This window comes from Bos grunniens, chromosome 3 (genome assembly GCF_055505025.1).
Source record: "Bos grunniens cultivar Pamir isolate PY7600 chromosome 3, Bosgru_T2T1.0, whole genome shotgun sequence".
In the NCBI taxonomy this organism is placed as follows: Eukaryota; Metazoa; Chordata; class Mammalia; order Artiodactyla; family Bovidae; genus Bos; species Bos grunniens.
The window spans coordinates 2,359,048-2,374,111 of record NC_141167.1 but is presented as its reverse complement, the minus strand read 5'-3'; the positions used below and the strand labels follow the sequence as shown (position 1 = coordinate 2,374,111).

General features: G+C 46.2%; 2 protein-coding genes across 2 annotated transcripts; both read left to right on the top strand.

Moving 5' to 3' along the window:
* The first annotated feature begins 787 nt into the window (after positions 1–787).
* Positions 788–1,738, top strand: LOC147374836 (olfactory receptor 9S13-like). The gene has a single exon (XM_086375354.1). The coding sequence runs from the start codon at positions 788–790 to the stop codon at positions 1,736–1,738; it is 951 nt and encodes a 316-aa protein (XP_086231480.1).
* Positions 1,739–10,944: 9,206 nt separating this feature from the next.
* On the top strand, positions 10,945–11,895 carry LOC147374835 (olfactory receptor 9S13-like). Its single transcript, XM_086375341.1, has one exon. It carries the CDS (start codon positions 10,945–10,947, stop codon positions 11,893–11,895), a length of 951 nt encoding a protein of 316 aa, XP_086231467.1.
* The last annotated feature ends 3,169 nt before the right edge of the window (positions 11,896–15,064 follow it).

Sequence of the window (15,064 nt, the reverse complement as noted above, 5' to 3'; positions counted from 1 at the left end):
GCTCAGGTCCTGAATGTGTCACAGCCCCTGTCCCACTGCCTCTCAGACCATAGAGTTGGGCTGTCCCCTTTCTATGAATTATCCAACATCTGGACATTAGCAAGAAGCACCCTGAGGTCCTCAATGATGCAGAGAACTGGCCCTGGCTCAAAAAAAAAAAAAAAAAAAAAAGATGCTGAGTTGGGGCTGAGCATCCGCAGGGGAGAGAGACAAAAAGCACTTGAATTAGCCTGGTGAGGACTGGTCCCTGCTCTGCTGCCAGCTTAGTGTAGCAGTGGAACAATTACTAGGTCAGTCCTGAAACAGAAAGTGCTTAATAATACTTCTGAAATTAGTGAATCAATAAAATAAGGTGCAGAAAACACAGGATTACATACTTAAGTGAGATGTGTAAATGCAACAGCTTAGGAGCATCCTTGAGGTGAAGCAATATTTCCTTGAAAGGAGTGAAACATGGTTATATTGCTGTTTTACACTGAAGGCTCTCAGCTCAGATAGACACCTGTGACGCCCCTTCAGATCCTCAGCAACACTCAGTTTCTCACGGAGGGAGTGCTCCAAGCAAGTATATGAAGATATGAATCAGAGGAATGTCTGCCATTTCAGGCCAGTCTGAGCTCATCTGAAAGCAGAACTGGGCAGCTGGTGGTCCCTTGGTCAGTGGGCAGTGAGGCACTGAAGGGCTCCTATTCTGCAAGAGAGTATGACCCTGTGGCCTTGACCTGCTCTCTCTCCCTGCCTCCCACCAGCTCTCTGCTCTCTGCCCTGTGTCCCCCAGCTCAGGACCATGTCAATTCCCAAAAATGGAAACCTCTCAGTGATGCCTCTGCAGGAGTTTGTGCTGGAGGGCTTTGAGGGTGTTCCGCAGACCCAAGCCCTGCTCTTTGCTCTGTTCCTGGCCCTGTACGTGGTGGCCATCCTGGGGAACCTCACCATGATCGTGGTCATCACCCTGGATACCCGTCTGCACTCCCCGATGTACTTCTTCCTGAAAAACCTCTCCTTTGTGGACCTGTGTTACTCATCTGTCATCGCCCCCAAGGCCCTGGCCAACTTTCTGTCCTCCTCCAAGGTCATCACCTTTGCAGGATGTGCCACACAGCTGTTCTTCTTCTCCTTACTGGCTACCACTGAGGCATTCCTCTTGGCCGTGATGGCCTATGACCGCTTCATGGCCATCTGCAGCCCCCTGCACTACCCCATCACTATGCATCCCTCGGTCTGTGCCTGCCTGGTGCTGAGCTCCTACTGCGGGGGCTGCCTCAACTCCATCCTGCAGACCAGCTTCACATTCACTCTCCCGTTCTGCGGCTCCAACCACATCGACCACTTCTTCTGTGATGTGCCTCCTTTGATCCAGATTGCCTGTGCTGACACTACCATCAATGAACTGCTCTTGTTTGGAATCTGTGGCCTCATCATCGTGGGCACCACACTCGTGGTCCTTGTCTCCTATGGCTACATCACAGTGACCATCTTGAGGATGCACTCAGGAGGAGGGAGACACAAGCTCTTCTCCACCTGTGGCTCCCACATGACAGCCGTGTCTCTCTTTTATGGGACTGTCTTTGTCATGTATGCCCAGCCGGGAGCTGTGGAGTCCATGGAGCAGGGCAAGGTGGTCTCTGTCTTCTACACCCTGGTCATCCCAATGCTGAACCCCCTCATCTACAGTCTGAGAAACAAGGATGTGCAGGAAGCCCTGTGGAGACTGGGGCAGAAACACACAGCCACGTGAAGGAGGGTGGACAGAGAGAGAGTGTCCTGAGAACATAACAAGAGGGTTTTATGGGAGGCACTGGGTTTTGTTTGAGGAATATATTCTTTCATGCAATTCATTTTTTCACCCATTTCACTCAGTCCTTTGTGGAAGCACATGTTGGACCACACATGCAAGTCTGAGATGCAGAGATAGATAATGCCACTGGAAAAATAATGGCCCATAATGGGGCAAGATTCTAATCTCAAAGTCTGGATAATGTAGCAGGCAGAGTAATGAGCAGAGTATTGAAACAAAACGTGTATTCCAGGTTCAACATCCTCCAGGAGAGGTATGAAACTAACAGGCTTAGGACTCTCTCTCCACTTCATCTATGAATCTAATGTAAATATGTGCTTAGCAATCTCCCCTGGAGCACATAGAAGGGGCGGGCATGATGACACTCATCCTGGCCCCTTCCTTGGTGATAGCCTGGGTCACCACAGCCAATTAGGGGGTTAGGAAGACCATACTTCCCCTCAGTCCTGCAGCGGGGCTGTTCCTCCTCCTCCCCCTTCTGTTCACTGAAGCCACCACCCAACAAGGCAGCAAGGAGCACCTGCGCTCCTGCTTCAGACACTCCTAGTGCTCCCTGTCCTGGGTTTCTCCCCTCAGACAGCAGCTGGGAGCCCCAGGGAGCCAACATGGATGCCTGACACCCAAAGTTCACCCTCCAACCTGACAGGTAACACTGTCCTGACTATTTGCAACCATAAGAAATGGGACCTTATCAGCACAGACACCTCTGAATAAGGATGAAGCTCACGGTGGCTGAAACAGAGAGCAGGCAGTGGAGAGGGAAGGTACACTTTCTTGCTGGTGAGCACAGCTCCCTGCTCTCTGTCCCAGACTTCCTGGACCCTTAATTTCGACCTGCCCATTCAGCCCTCTGTTCTTGTGCTCCATGGACCCAACACACAGCCTGGACTCAGAGCCCAGCGGCCTCCTTAACATGTCTCCTTTTAGTAGAATCATCCCCTCTCAGTCACTCCCAAGGCCCCTGGACATGGAGATGGTCTGTACTCTGTAGGGTCAGTAGGAATGTGGCCTGTCTGTCGGATCACGGCTCTCCATCTCCCTGCTCTCCCCTCCCAGGAGAACTGCCTGAAGGGGCTGACAGCTAAGTTATTGTTCTGCAGCTCACGATTACTCAATTTAACATGTATGACACGGTCTCTGTCAAACTCTTTTGCCCACTGATCTCCAAAATTAATTCTATGTCTGTCCTACTTGACTATATTTATCTGAGAATGCAATTTTTAAAACGAAATCCCCACATTTTCTGCTCCACAAATGACATGGTTTCTTAACTTTCAAGTGATAGTGTCGTTCCACCCCCAGCCTCTTTTCCCCACCCTCTTCCTGCTCCTCCTCTTCCCTCTTTTCTCTTCCTGCTTGTTTCACTCCCTGTCTCTCACTTGTTCTCCCATTCCATGGGTTTTCCAAAGCACTGGACTCCTAATCTTAAACCAGATTTGGAATGGAAAAAAGCAAGTGCAATCTTCTTTTCTTCTTACACAAGAGTGTAATTATCATCAACATGTAAAATTTAAATGTACAAACAGTGAAGTATCCATTGTTCTTAGGCTTCCCTGGTGGCTCAGTGGTAAAGAATCTGCCTGCTGATGCAGGAGATGCGGGTTCAATACCTGGTCTAGCAAGGTCCCCTGGAGAAGGAAATGGCAGTCCACTCCATTACTTTTGCCTGGAAAACCCCATGGACTGAGGAGCCTGCCAGGCAATAGGCCATCGGGTCGCAAAGAGTTGGACATGACTTAATGACTGGACAACAACAACTTATTGTTCTTAGAAAAGCATTAATTAAGACTTTGGAATAAATCAAGAAAGCTGGTCAGATATTGATGGAATAGAAATTCTCCAATAATCTGAAGAAAAAGATTTTTTTTTAATCCTACATATTGTCTTTTTGTTTACATTACGTACATTTCAGATATCAGTGGAAATCACTGCACAATGTTAGAAGTGATTTATTTTGTTTGTAGATCCCATAAAATGCTTTGTAAGCTGCTGTCATAGGTAAGTTCTCAGTACATATCTTTTGGTGATTATCAGTTCATTCAGTCACTCAGTCGTGTCCAGCTCTTTATGACCCCAAGGACTTCAGCATGCCAGGCCCCCCCTTTCCAACACCAACTCCCAGAGTTTACTCAAACTTTTGTCTGTTGAGTCAGTGATGACATCCAACCATCTCATCCTCTGTCATCCCCTTCTCCTCACGTCCTCAATCTTTCCCAGCACCAGGGTCTTTTCAAATGAGTCATTTCTTCCCATCAAGTGGCCAAAGTATTGGAGTTTCAGCTTCAGCATCAGTCCTTCCAATGAATATTCAGGACTGATTTCCTTTAGGATGGACTGGTTGGATCCCCTTGCAGTTCAAGGGACTCTCCAATACCACAGTTCAAAAGCATAAATTCCTTGGTGCTCAGCTTTCTTTATAGTCCAACTCTCACATCCATACATGACTACTGGAAAAGCCATAGCTTTGACTAGACGGACCTTTGCTGGAAAAGTAATGTCTCTACTTTTTAGTATGTTGTCTAGGTTGGTCACAGCTTTTCTTACAAGGAGTAAGTGTCTTTGAATTTCATGGCTGCAGTCACCATCTGCAGTGATTTTGGAGCCCTCAAAAATAAAGTATGTCAATGTTTCCATTGTTTCCCCACCTATTTGCTATGAAGTGATGGGACCAGATGCCATGATCTGGCATTGCCTTTCTTTGGGATTGGAATGAAAACTGATCTTTGCCAGTCCTGTTGGCACTGTTGAGTTTTCAAAATTTGCTGGCATATTGACTGCAGCACTTTCACAGCATAATCTTTTAGGATTTGAAATAGCTCAACTGGAATTCCATCACCTCAACTAGCTTTGTTTGTAGTGATGCTTCCTAAGGCCCACTTGACTTTGCATTCCAGGATGCCTGGCTCTAGGTGAGTGATCACACCATCATGATTATCTGGGTTGTGAGATCTTTTTTGTATAGTTCTGTGTATTCTTGCCACCCCTTGTTAATAACTTCTGCTTCTGTTAGGTCCATACCATTTCTGTCCTTTATTGTGCCCATCTTGGACATTCAGGTATGACCTAAATCAAATCTCTTACGATTATACAGTGGAAGTGAGACATAGATTCAAGGGATTAGATCTGATAGACAGAGTGCCTGAAGAACTATGGACAGAGGTTTGTGACATTGTACAGGAGGCAAGGATCAAGACCATCCCCAAGAAAAAGAAATGCAAAAAGCAAAAATGATTGTCTGAAGAGGCCTTACAAGTAGCTTTGACAAGAACAGAAGTGAAAGGAAAAGGAGAAAAGGAAAGATATGCTCTTTTGAATCCAGGGTTCCAAAGAAGAGCAAGGAGAGATAAGAACACCTTCCTCAGCATTCTCTTGGCAAAACTCTATTAGCCTTTGCCTGCTTCATTCCGTACTCAATAGCCAAATTTTCTTTGTTACTCCAGGTGTTTCTTGACTTCCTACTTTTGCATTCCAGTTCCCTATAACGAAAAGGACATCTTTTGGGGGTGTTAGTTCTAGAAGGTCTTGTAGGTCTTCATATAACCATTGAACTTCAGCTTCTTCAGCATTACTGGTTGGGGCATCGACTTGGATTACCGTGATATTGAATGGTTTGCCTTGGAAATGAACAGAGATCATTCTGTCGTTTTTGAGATTGCATCCAAGTACTGCATTTCAGACTCTTTTGTTGACTACTCTTTTGTTGACTACTACTATAATGGCTACTCCATTTCTTCTAAGGGATTCTTGCCCACAGTAGTAGATATAATGGTCATTTGAGTTAAATTAACCATTCCAGTCCATTTTAGTTAACTGATTCCTAAAATGTCGACGTTCACTCTTGCCATCTCCTGTGTGACCATTTCCAATTTGCCTTGGTTCATGGATATAACATTCCAGGTTCCTATGCAACATTGCTCTTTAGAGCATAGGACTTTACTTCCATCACCAGTCACATCCACAACTGGGTGTTGTTTTTGCTTTGGCTCCATCTCTTCATTCTTTCTGGATTTATTTCTCCACCCTTCTCCAGTAGCATTTTGGGCACCTACCGACCCAGGGAGTTCATCTTTCAGTGTCCTATCTTTTACCTTTTCATACTGTTCATGGGGTTCCCAAGGCAAGAATACTGAAGTGGTTTTCCATAAATGGCATAGATTTTATATACCCGTCAATATGACCAAGGATGGGACAAACAGAGACTCCTACACTGCTGGATGTGTTACATTGCTAGAAAAGTTTTGTAAGAAAATTGGCCAGATGAGTAGAGAAAGGAAGACTTTTATATGCTGCAGTTGCTCACCAAGAACACTGAACAGCCAGAATGATTTACAGCAAGAACAATTCATCCTCTTGTCCTCGTGGAAGTCATGAATGTAGACAGTCCAGACACACAGAGACTAGGTGAAGAAACTAGAACAGAAGAGATGGATCGGCATGGGTAACCTTTCTGCTGACGCTTAGTCAATACTGTGTCACTAGGGCACCTTATAGACTGCTTCAATTCCACAGAACTTCATTAAAAGGGAAGGCCTCTAGCCTGAGTACTGAGTAATTGGTTGACAAAAACGAAGAAAGATGTAAGGAAGGGAACCTTCATAATGTAAGATTAATATGAAACTTAATGAGATTGAGAAAAATGCATCTTTCTACTTAGGAATCCATTTCTTTTGTAGATATACACTTAGAGGGGGGAAATGTCCGTTACATAATATATATTATTGAAAAATTCAAAAGGGAAGCAATATAAACATTTCTCTAAAGAATATTTCAGAAGTAATTAGAGTACGTTATCACGTTTAAACAATAGAAATAAGTGAACTAGAATAAGGAAGAATTAAGAAAGGTGATGAAGATCTCTGAAGAGTGCATTTTACATAGAGCTGGAGAGATGGCCCACCCCTGAGATAGGAGAGTAGAGGTTATTGCTGGTCATGCCAGGAAAAAAAAAACTCCCTCCCTGCCCTCCTGTGTCAGTCACCAGGGCCACTGTAACTAGTTAACCCAAAACTGGTGACTTATAGCAACAGGAATTTACTCTCTTGAGGTCTGGAGAAAGATGTCCAAAATCAATTTGTCAGCAGGGCCTGCTGCCCTCGAAAGCTCTAGATAAGCATTCTTCCTTGCCTCTTCCTGGAGGCTCCTGGCATCCTTGGCGTTCATTACCCTGTTCCTGCATCATTCCAACCTCTGCCCAGTCTTTACATGCCTTTCATCCACGTGTCTTGTGTCTCTGTATCAGTCTCTTTTCTTATAAGGACACCGGTCATTGGATTTAGGGTCCGCCTAATCCAGCATGACCTCATCCTAACTCATTCATTTGGAAAGACCCTATATTAAAATAAGATCACCTTCTGAACGTCTGGGTCGACATTTTTGTGGGAGACACTATTCACCTTTCTACAGTGATGTTCAGTGTGCTTCAAGGGAATTTATGTTCTGCGATTGCTGAGTATAACGCTCATCTATGCCAAGTGGGTCCATTAAATTAGTATTTTGACTCAGTCTAACAAATGACTACAATTTTCCCTTGTTTCATTATTATTGAGAGGTATGTTAACACATCAACTATAATTTGAATGTATGCATTTCACTTTAATTCTATCAGTTTTTATATTTTAAATCTCCATTAATTGTACACAAATTTAAAATTTCACATTATCCAGTTGAAAGCTCACATTATCCAGGATAAAACATTCTCATTATAAAATGTCACCATATGAACATTTAGTACTGAAATCTGCTTTTTCAAATAATTATTGAGCCACCCAGTCTTATGTTTTTTTAAAAGAATGTTTACCATACAACATTATCCAGCATATTTTCTGTTTTAATATTAAACATTTATCACATTTGTATATTTGTTTTCCTTTTCCAGCCAGGATTACCATTTTTTTAGTGGATATATTTAGTGCTTCCCAGGTGATGCTAGTGGTAAAAAATTCTCTTGCCAATGTAGGAGACATAAGAAACGTGAGTTTGATCCTTGGGTCAGGAAGATCCCCCAGAGAACAAAATGGCAACCCATTCCAGTATTCTTGCCTGGAGAATCCCATGGACAGAGGATCCTGGTGGTCTACAGTCTATGGGGTTGCAAAGAGTTGGACACATCTGAAGTTACTGAACACACTGAGTGTAGGGCTGCCTTGAAGAGAATGCAAATAGCCAAAACAGGACAATTTTAGCATGAAAAAGGGTCATAAGGGTAAGAAGTGTCATAGAAAGGGCTGTGCTGTTGCCCTGGGTACAGACTCCCCACCTGTCACTTTTCCTCACAACAACAGATGAGGATGGAGCAGAGGAGGAGAAAGGGCTGTGGGCCAGGAGGTCCCACCTGCTGCCCAGGGAGATCTTTCCAAGGATATCCATAGACTCCGTATAAGTTGTCTGCATTTCTCTACTGTTTGCCCCACCCACACTCAGGGCTCCCTAATGGACTTCAGTCTTCCTGCCTCCCCTGTACTGGACTGAGATGTATCAAAGGATGATTGGCCACAGGATTGCAGCTCCTGGGACCCAGGGGTTGTGAGTTCCAGTGCACTCAGAAGCCCAGGTCTCACCTAATTGGCCATTTGAGGCCTCAAGTCCCAGACCTGCAAATAGAGAGCATTTTCCCAACAGAGTGGCCCCAAAGTACAGGAACCTGACATGTTGCCCAGATGACAGATAATGTGGAGAGTCAGGTGACTGAGTCCATCCCCTGCTCTGCTTCTATCAAGACCCAGGAGTTCCTGCAGCCAGAGCCTGCTTCCCCCCGTGTCCCCTCCTCCCTCTCACTTCCCTGCACAGCAAGCCAGAGGTGGATGATGGAGGGGGTTCTCAGTGCCACGTCATTATCATCAGCACAGACCTGGTGAGGAGTCCTGTCCTCCCCGGGAGCACAGGGTCCTGGGTGAGCCATGCCCCTCCTGACATCACAGGAGCAGTGTGGTCATCACTCAGCAGGGTGTGGTCAGCATCACTGACAGGTGAGTCCTGGGAGCCTGGATCCTGGACAGCTTGGTCCCCCACTCTCAATTGCCCTGGGCAGGGTCAGTTAGGGCAACGTGTCTGAGCTTAATGAGAGTAAAAATAATCAGGGAATGTTGTATAAATGTAGGTTTTAATTAGTGCCCAAGACTCTGAATTTCAGAATAGCTCACAGTCCTGCTGTTTCTGTGGGACCTCAGACCACACCCGAGTTACTAGATTCACAATGAAAGGATCCAGGATGCAGTCACTAAAATTGAGTCTCATAGACAACACTGATTCTTCTGCTTCATCTGGGAAAGTATTTGTCAGGATCAACTCAGAGGCAGGTTTACTGAAGCCACCACCACAGCCCTACTGGGTCATTTCAACAAGCCAAAGGAATGTGAGTTTGTTTTTCGAAAATCAAACCACAACTTGGCTTTCAGGATGAAAACGTCAACCTCTCCTCATAAGCTTCCCCAGGCATCCTAAGGGTCACTGTTGTGATGACCCAAGTTTTCTGAGGTGGGTGAATTGTCCTGGGAAACAGAACAGAAACAGGAAACTGGGAAGCCCAGGGGACAAAGAAACAAGACAGCCTGCCTGAGAATGGTGGATGAGAGAGCTGGTCACTCTGGTCAAAGTGGCTGCATTGTGTGCATGAGCAGGAGTGAGCAGAGACGGACAACAAGGGCATGGCCATCTGGGGAATGCACAGAGGGGGTCCATGTACGGGCTGGGTGACCAAGGTGTGTTGGGCAGACCCCAGCTCCACCCGTAACACCCAGCTCAAAACCTGATTTGAGAGGAGCCATCCTGGGCATCCCTGGTCTGACTGTCCCCTCTGCTGTCATGTGAGGGTTGGAGTCAAATAGCCCAGGAAAGAAATGCTGGACAACCCACTCTTTCACTTGCACTTCTACTGGAAAGTCTTGCCTCTCATGGATCACCTTCTAAGAACTTCAGGCTGGGAGGGAACATGGGGGCCATTGCTCCTCAACAGGCACCACTCACCACCACCCTCTGCCTGCACACACGCACTTCTGGGGAACTCTCTCCCTCCAAAGGCAGCCAGCTCCATGATGTTGCAGATCTGACCTCTAAGAAGCATGGGATCTCTTTGAAATCAGCCTTCACCCTCTCACAAACCCTCCGTCCCCACCCTCCACCCCCGAGAGGCACTGTGGCTCTGTGCCCACCATTCTTCCCCACTCAACCGTTCCTCAACCATCCCTCTGGCCACCACACAGCGGGTCCCCATGTCCCACGTGAGTGTGGTGGTCAGCCCCGTGCAGTGCAGACAAGGGAGGTCTGGGCTGTGACAGGGACAGGAAGCAGCACCCAGCAGGAGACACAGACACTGAGCAAATGTGACTGTTGGAGGCTCCCATGGCTCCAAGCAGTCACCTCACAGGGTGTTCCCAGGAGCCAGGGCGGGGAAGGACATGCCCATCTCCTGAGAGTGTCGCAGCCCCTGTCCTGCTGCTTCTCAGACTGTGGAGGTGGTGTCCCCTCTCCATTTTTTCCAACATTGGGACATTGGCAGGAGGCTCCCTGAGGTCCTCAAGAATACACAGCGCTCTGCTGACACCATGACACCGTGGTCCAGGCTCCAGACAGTGAAGCTGAGATGGGGCTCAGGGGTTGCAGGAGAAGCAGACAGAAAACACACATTTGCCTCATGGGGGCTGGTTCCTGCTCTGTTCCCTGCCTGGAGATGGAATCATCACCAACTCAAGAGCAGGTAGGTATGAGGCCCTCAGTTCGCATTTCTAAAATTAATGAATTAGTTACTGAGGCACAGTTAATTTAAGATAAAATACATGAGCAAGTGTGGAAATGGCACCATTAGGAGGCATTTCCTTGGGGGTGGAAAGCTTTTCTCTGAGAGGAGGGACAAGGGCCTGCAATGCTGCTCACACTGCAAGGTCTCACTGAAGCACCCAGCCCCTGCCCCAATAAATAGCAGCTCAGACTTTACCACAGAGGGAATGTTTGTGATTTAGTGAATTGGAGGAAATCTTTGCATTTCAGGTTAGTCTGAGTGCATCAGAAATGGGCAGCTGTGGTCTCTTAGTCAGTGGGCAGTGAAGGCTCTCTGGTCTGCAAGAGATATGACCTTGTGACCTTGACCTGCTTCCTCTTGCTGCCCCGGCCTGCTCTCTGCTGTCTACTCTGGGTATCATCAGCTCAGGGCCATGTCACCCCACAGAAATGGAAACCTCTCAGTGATGCCTCTGCAGGAGTTTGTGCTGGATGGATTTGAGGGTGGTCTGCAGACCCAGGCCCTGCTCTTTGCTCTGTTCCTGGTCCTGTATGTGGTGGCCGTCCTGGGGAACCTCACCATGATCGTGGTCATCATCCTGGATGCCCGTCTGCACTCCCCAATGTACTTCTTCCTCAAGAACCTCTCACTTGTGGACCTGTGTTACTCGTCTGTCATTGCACCTAAGGCCTTGGCCAACTTTCTGTCCTCCTCCAAGGTCATTACCTTTGAGGGATGTGCCACCCAGTTCTTCTTCTTCTCCATGCTGGTCACCACTGAGGGATTCCTCTTGGCTGTGATGGCCTATGACCGCTTCATGGCCATCTGCAGCCCCCTGCGCTATCCTATCTCCATGTGCCCCTCAGTCTGTGCTCGCCTGATGCTGGGCTGCTACTCTGGGGGCTGCCTCAACTCCATTCTGCAGACCAGCTTCACATTCAGCCTCCCGTTCTGCAGCTCCAACCACATTGACCACTTCTTCTGTGATGTGCCGCCTCTGCTCAAGCTGGCCTGTGCTGACACTACGATCAATGAACTGCTCTTGTTTGGCATTTGTGGCCTCATTATCATGGGCACCATACTTGTGATTGTCATCTCCTACAGCTACATCACAGTGACCATCCTGAGGATGCACTCAGGAGGAGGGAGACACAAGCTCTTATCTACCTGTGGCTCCCACATGACAGCCGTGTCCCTCCTTTATGGGACTGTCTTTGTCATGTATGCCCAGCCCGGAGCTGTGCAGTCCACGGAGCAGGGCAAGGTGGTCTCTGTCTTCTACACCCTGGTCATCCCGATGCTCAACCCCCTCATCTACAGTCTGAGAAACAAGGAGGTGAAGGATGCCCTGTGGAGACTGGGGCAGAAACACACAGCCACGTGAAGGAGGGTGACCAGATGGGGACAATGTGTCCTGAGGAGAGGACAAGAGGGCTTTGGGGGAGGCACTGCATTTGGTTTGACAAATTCATTCCTCATGACCCAATTCATTATTTCATTAAACATCTTATTCAACCTTTCAGGGAAGCACATCATGAAACACATATGCAAGTGTGAGATGCAAAGATAGATAAAGTATCTTTGCCACCAAAAGACTAATGGTCCACAGATAAGACCCTAAACTTGAAGGTTGATAACACACAGTGGACAGAGTTATTTACAGGGACTGTTTGAAGCAGGATATAGGTCCCAATTCAAAATCTACCAGTGAAGGTACATGACTAAAAAATTGTGAGATCTCTCTCTCTACTTTAAGGCCGAATCTTTGTAAATCTGCATTCAGCAATCTCCCTGAACTTCCTAGCAGGGGCCTTGGGACCCTCAGCCTTGGTCCTTCTTTAGAGATGGCATGGGATCACCCAGAACCAACCAGAGGCGTTAGGAAGACCATGCTTCCCTCAATCCCGACCTGGGCTGTTCCTCCCCTCCCCCTTCTGTTCACTGATGCTGCCACCCAACAGGGCAGCAGGGAGCACCTGTGCTCCTGCTTCAGATGCTCCTAGTGCTCCCTGCCCTGGGTTTCTCCCCTCAGACAGCATCTGGGAGCCCCAGGGAGCCAGCATGGATGCCTGACACCCAAAGTTCCACTGGCCCTTTGAGAAAGTTAACTTAGGCAGGTTGATAAGGAACCCAAGCCTAAGTAAGACCCTTCAAGGAGGAGGTAAACATTCCTTCTTTTTCACATTCTTTTGCCTTAGACAAGTAGGCAGCAGTATCTCTTGTTCAAAGGCATGCCTTTTTTTTTTTTTTTTTTTTTGAGCTTTGGATGTATGTTAAGGAAGACAGTCCAGGTGAAAACTTTCATAGCCTTGAGCTCGGGTTAACCTGTTCCTTCTGGGTAATCTCATACTAATGTCATCCCAGGATGTATGTTCTGGGAAAGGGTCTGGACAAAATTCCCACAGCCTTGAGGTATTTTTTATCTGTTCCCAGCAGCTAGTTGAGAAGTATACAAGGCCCTGCTTAAACTAGTGAGGTGGGTACTCTCCTGTCCCCTTCTGATGTCTATACCCCCTTATGATGTCTTCTATATGACAGAAGATTTCTCTGTCACTTTCACTTTAAGTAAAATTTACACAAAAGCCTGAGTGACTGAGACTGGCTTTGGTCCTGGAGTTAAATCTTTTCCTTTAGAGACCATGAATCCGGCAGCACCGTTCACCACTAAGCTATTGGCTTTACCATCTACCTAACCAGTGACAGTGTCCTGACTACTTGTGACCCTAACAAATGGTGTCTTGTGGCACAGACATCTCTGAATAAGGGTGGAGGTCCTGGTGCTGCTGCGGGGAGCAGTGGGGTGGAGAGAGAAGATGCACTTTCTTGTTGGTGAGCACAGCTCCCTGGCCCTCTGTCTCACACTCCCTGGGGGAAATGGATCCTTGGTCTTCACCTGCCTGTTCAGAGATCCATCCTTGTGCTTCATGGACCCAACACACAGCCTGGACTGAGAGTCAATGGCCTCCTTGTCGTATCTCCCCTTGGTAGAGTCATCACTCCCTTGGTCACTACCAGGAGGTTGTCCTCTCTTCCCTGTATCCTCAGTGGGGACGTGCCCTGTCTCTCTGATCACAGCTCTCCATCTCCCTGCTCTCCTGCTCAGGAGGGCTGGGGAGAAACTGTAACACCCAGGCCATCAGATTGCTGCTCACTACTACTCAAATGGAACATCCTTCAAGGTCTCTGCTCAATTCTTATTCCCACTATCTCATATCCGGCTTCATAATTGCTTCCACCTTTGCCAGTTCTTCTCCAAAATATCTTTTCTTTCCAAGTTGCATCACTCTGTCTCCCACTCTCCCTTGTTTCCTCTATTTCTCTCTTCATCTCACTGCTCCTCATTTTCCCTCCTTCCCCCCTTCCTTCCTTCATTGTTTTCTCTTTCCCTCTTCTTCCTCTTCCTCACTGTATTTTTTCATTCTATAAGTTTCCTTCTACTACCTTAATCAAAATTTCTAAAGGAAAATGGAAAATGTAATATTTTTCTATGAAGTGTAGATTTGCCATCATCTATTATAGTAAAATTTAATGGTACAAATATTAAGGAATCAGTGAATCTTAGTAAAAAATCATTAATTCTGAATTTGACTAAATCAGGAAAGCTGGTTCAATATTAGATATAGTAGAAATTCTCCAACAGTCTTGAAGAAAATGATTTTTAAACTCTGCACTTTGACTTTACCTCTATGTAAACCGACATGTCAGACTGTAGTGAAGATCACTGTACAATGTTAGAAGTGGTTTATTTGTCGTTTTTTTTTCATCATGTTATAGCTTTGCAAGCTGCTGGTACATAGTAGGTTCTCAACTCACACCTGTTGCCTGATTATAATTTGAGTTCAGTGTTAATTAGTCATTGAACTCCAAAATATACACGATTCAGCTCTAGTTTGTTTATTGTGTTTAGGTGGACAATAAACACATTACATTGGAAGACTATACTGTAGTTTTGATGTTGATTTTATAATAAGCTTCAGAAGTGTCTACTTTTTAATGTAAAATATAACTTTTGCTGTAACTAATTTTCCTTGTACAGTTCAGTAGTGTTTAGCATACTCACCTTGTGTGAATCAGATCTCCAGAATGTTTTCATCTTAAAAACCTGGAACTCCATATCCCTAGTCAATAACTTCCTGTTTCCCCCTTATCTCCACCACTGGCAGCCATCATTCTGCTTTCTGGCTCTATCAATGTGACTTCCTCAGGTGCCCCAGATAAGTAAAACATACAGCATTTGTCTTTCTGCGTCTGATTGTTTCACTTAGCACAGTGTCCTCAAGGTGTGCCCATGTTGCAAATGACAGGATTTCTATCCTTTTTAAGCCTGACTAATATTCCATCACATGCGTATGTGATGGATTTTTGTTTATCTCTTCATCCATCAAGGGACACTTGGGTTGCCTCCACCTTTTAGCTATGAGGAAGAATGTGCTGTGTAAATAGGCATGCACATATCTCAGAGAGACTGCTTTTTTAGTATATTATCAGACATTTAATTGTATCATTTTTTTTTTTAAATTTTGAAGAGAACTACATAGGACATTTCATCATGG

Excerpts from the sequence above, each read along its gene's own strand:
- LOC147374836 (XM_086375354.1), top strand. The coding sequence starts at position 788 with ATGTCAATTCCCAAAAATGGAAACCTCTCAGTGATGCCTCTGCAGGAG.
- LOC147374835 (XM_086375341.1), top strand. The coding sequence starts at position 10,945 with ATGTCACCCCACAGAAATGGAAACCTCTCAGTGATGCCTCTGCAGGAG.